Below are 1,765 nucleotides of genomic sequence, written 5' to 3'. Positions count from 1 at the left end.
CCTTTTCCAGGACCTGTCCTCCATTTCAACCTTCTCTCCAGGAAGAACACCCAAAATGTCCTCCATTTTGAGCCAGATTGACCACAGGTCCTCCTTTTCCAGGACCTGTCCTCCATTTCAACCTTCTCTCCAGGAAGAACACCCAAAATGTCCTCCATTTTGAGCCAGAGTGACCACAGGTCCTCCTTTCCCAGGATCTGTCCTCCATTTCCACCTTCTGTTCATGAGGAATTTCCAAAAAGGTCCCCCCCTCTCTCTCTCTCTCTATATATATATTAAAACAGTGGTCTCCAAACTGTCACCCTGGATGAAAATGGAGGACCTTTTTGGAAATTCCTCCTGGACAGAAGGTGGAAATGGAGGACAGGTCCTGGGAAAGGAGGGCCTGTGGTGTCCTTGGCTCAAAATGGAGGACAAGGCACACACACACACACCCGAAAGGTAGGACATTCGAGGCGAAAAAGGCAGGGCTTAGACAAATCAAAGCTTTAAAACATTGACTGATTGGTAAACTATAGGCAGACAGACAGAGAGAAATGCAAATTCGTGCTTCTTAGTCCTGCTCGAAATGGAGGAGGTCTGGTCACTCTGGATGGAAATGGAGGACTGGGTGGAAATGGAGGACCTCAGCCCTGTTGGCCAATAGTCTGGGATGCTGGAAGCTGAAGTCCAAACATCGTTTAAAGGGCACAGTTTGGGGACCACTGTTTTGATATATAGATAGATAAGACAGATTAGATAGAGAAGACAGATAGATAAAACAGATGAGATGGATAGATGTAAACTGTAAGTCCTACATGTAAGGGCTGCCTTGCCCTCCCTGGCCGCCAAGACGCAGACTCGCCCTTGGGCTCTGGGTTCCAATCCTCCCTGCGCAGGTTTCGCACCCAGAACCCTGTGAGAGACCCACCTTAAACACCCCCCCCAAATAAAACGCCCCTCTTGCTCCTTACCCAGGAGACCATCCTGAGGATCGTGTGGGGCTGCCGGAGGAAGGTCTGGGGGTCGAAGGCGCCCCCGGCTTTGCCAGCGCCATAGGCGCCTACAGCTTCCATCCTCCTTCTCCCCTCGGAAGCAGCAGCTGCAGCAGAACCAGAGGGAGGCTGAGGGAAACCGGCGGCGCTGTCAACTGGAAGATGGGAGCTACCTCAGCATAGCGCCCGGCCTCGATGGCGGAGGAGGAGAGGAAAACCCAGCAGCAGACACCTTCAGCCTCCCTCTGGCGCGCTCCCGCCTCGCAGCACCAACTGCGCATGCGCCAGCCCTGGGAGGCGGGAGCGCACCTCGGAATGCTAGAGCCATAGAACATTCTAATAGGGGGAGCAGTGACGTCACTAGGGCTGGTGTCACCCTCCTTCCATTGACTCATGGTGTCACCTCCCTCCCATTTCACCCCATACATAGACACATAGAATCCTAGAGTTGGAAGAGACCAAGGGCCATCCAGCCCAACCCCATTCTGCCATGCAGGAACTCTCTATCAAAGCATCCCTGACAGATGGCCATCCAGCCTCTGTTTAAAAAATCTCCAAGGAGGGAGACGCCACGTTCCAGTGTCTAACAGCCCTTACTGTCAGGAAGTTCCTCCTAATGTTGAGGTGGAATCTCTTTTCCTTCAGCTTGCATCCATTGTTCCTGGTTCTCTGGAGCAGCAGAAAACAAGCTTGCTCCCTCCTCAATGTGACATCCCTTCAAATATTTAAACAGGGCGATCATATCACCTCTTAACCTTCTCTTCTCCAGGCTAAACATCCCCAGCTCCCCT

General features: G+C 52.3%; 1 protein-coding gene across 2 annotated transcripts in view; it reads right to left on the bottom strand.

Annotated features, from left to right (window-relative positions):
- SYNGR1 (synaptogyrin 1) overlaps positions 1-1,196 on the bottom strand; it is a 36,316-nt gene extending 35,120 nt beyond the window's left edge. For both annotated transcript variants that reach the window (XM_042467116.1, XM_042467118.1), the window contains exon 1: positions 954-1,196. In XM_042467116.1, the coding sequence (XP_042323050.1) occupies positions 954-1,055 (102 nt within the window). In that variant the 5' untranslated portion in view covers positions 1,056-1,196. The remainder of the gene's footprint in view (positions 1-953) is intronic.
- Between the last annotated feature and the right edge of the window lie 569 nt (positions 1,197-1,765).

The sequence above is a fragment of the Sceloporus undulatus genome, chromosome 5 (genome assembly GCF_019175285.1).
Source record: "Sceloporus undulatus isolate JIND9_A2432 ecotype Alabama chromosome 5, SceUnd_v1.1, whole genome shotgun sequence".
NCBI lineage: Eukaryota > Metazoa > Chordata > Lepidosauria > Squamata > Phrynosomatidae > Sceloporus > Sceloporus undulatus.
This window is presented reverse-complemented; position numbering and strand designations above follow the sequence as displayed.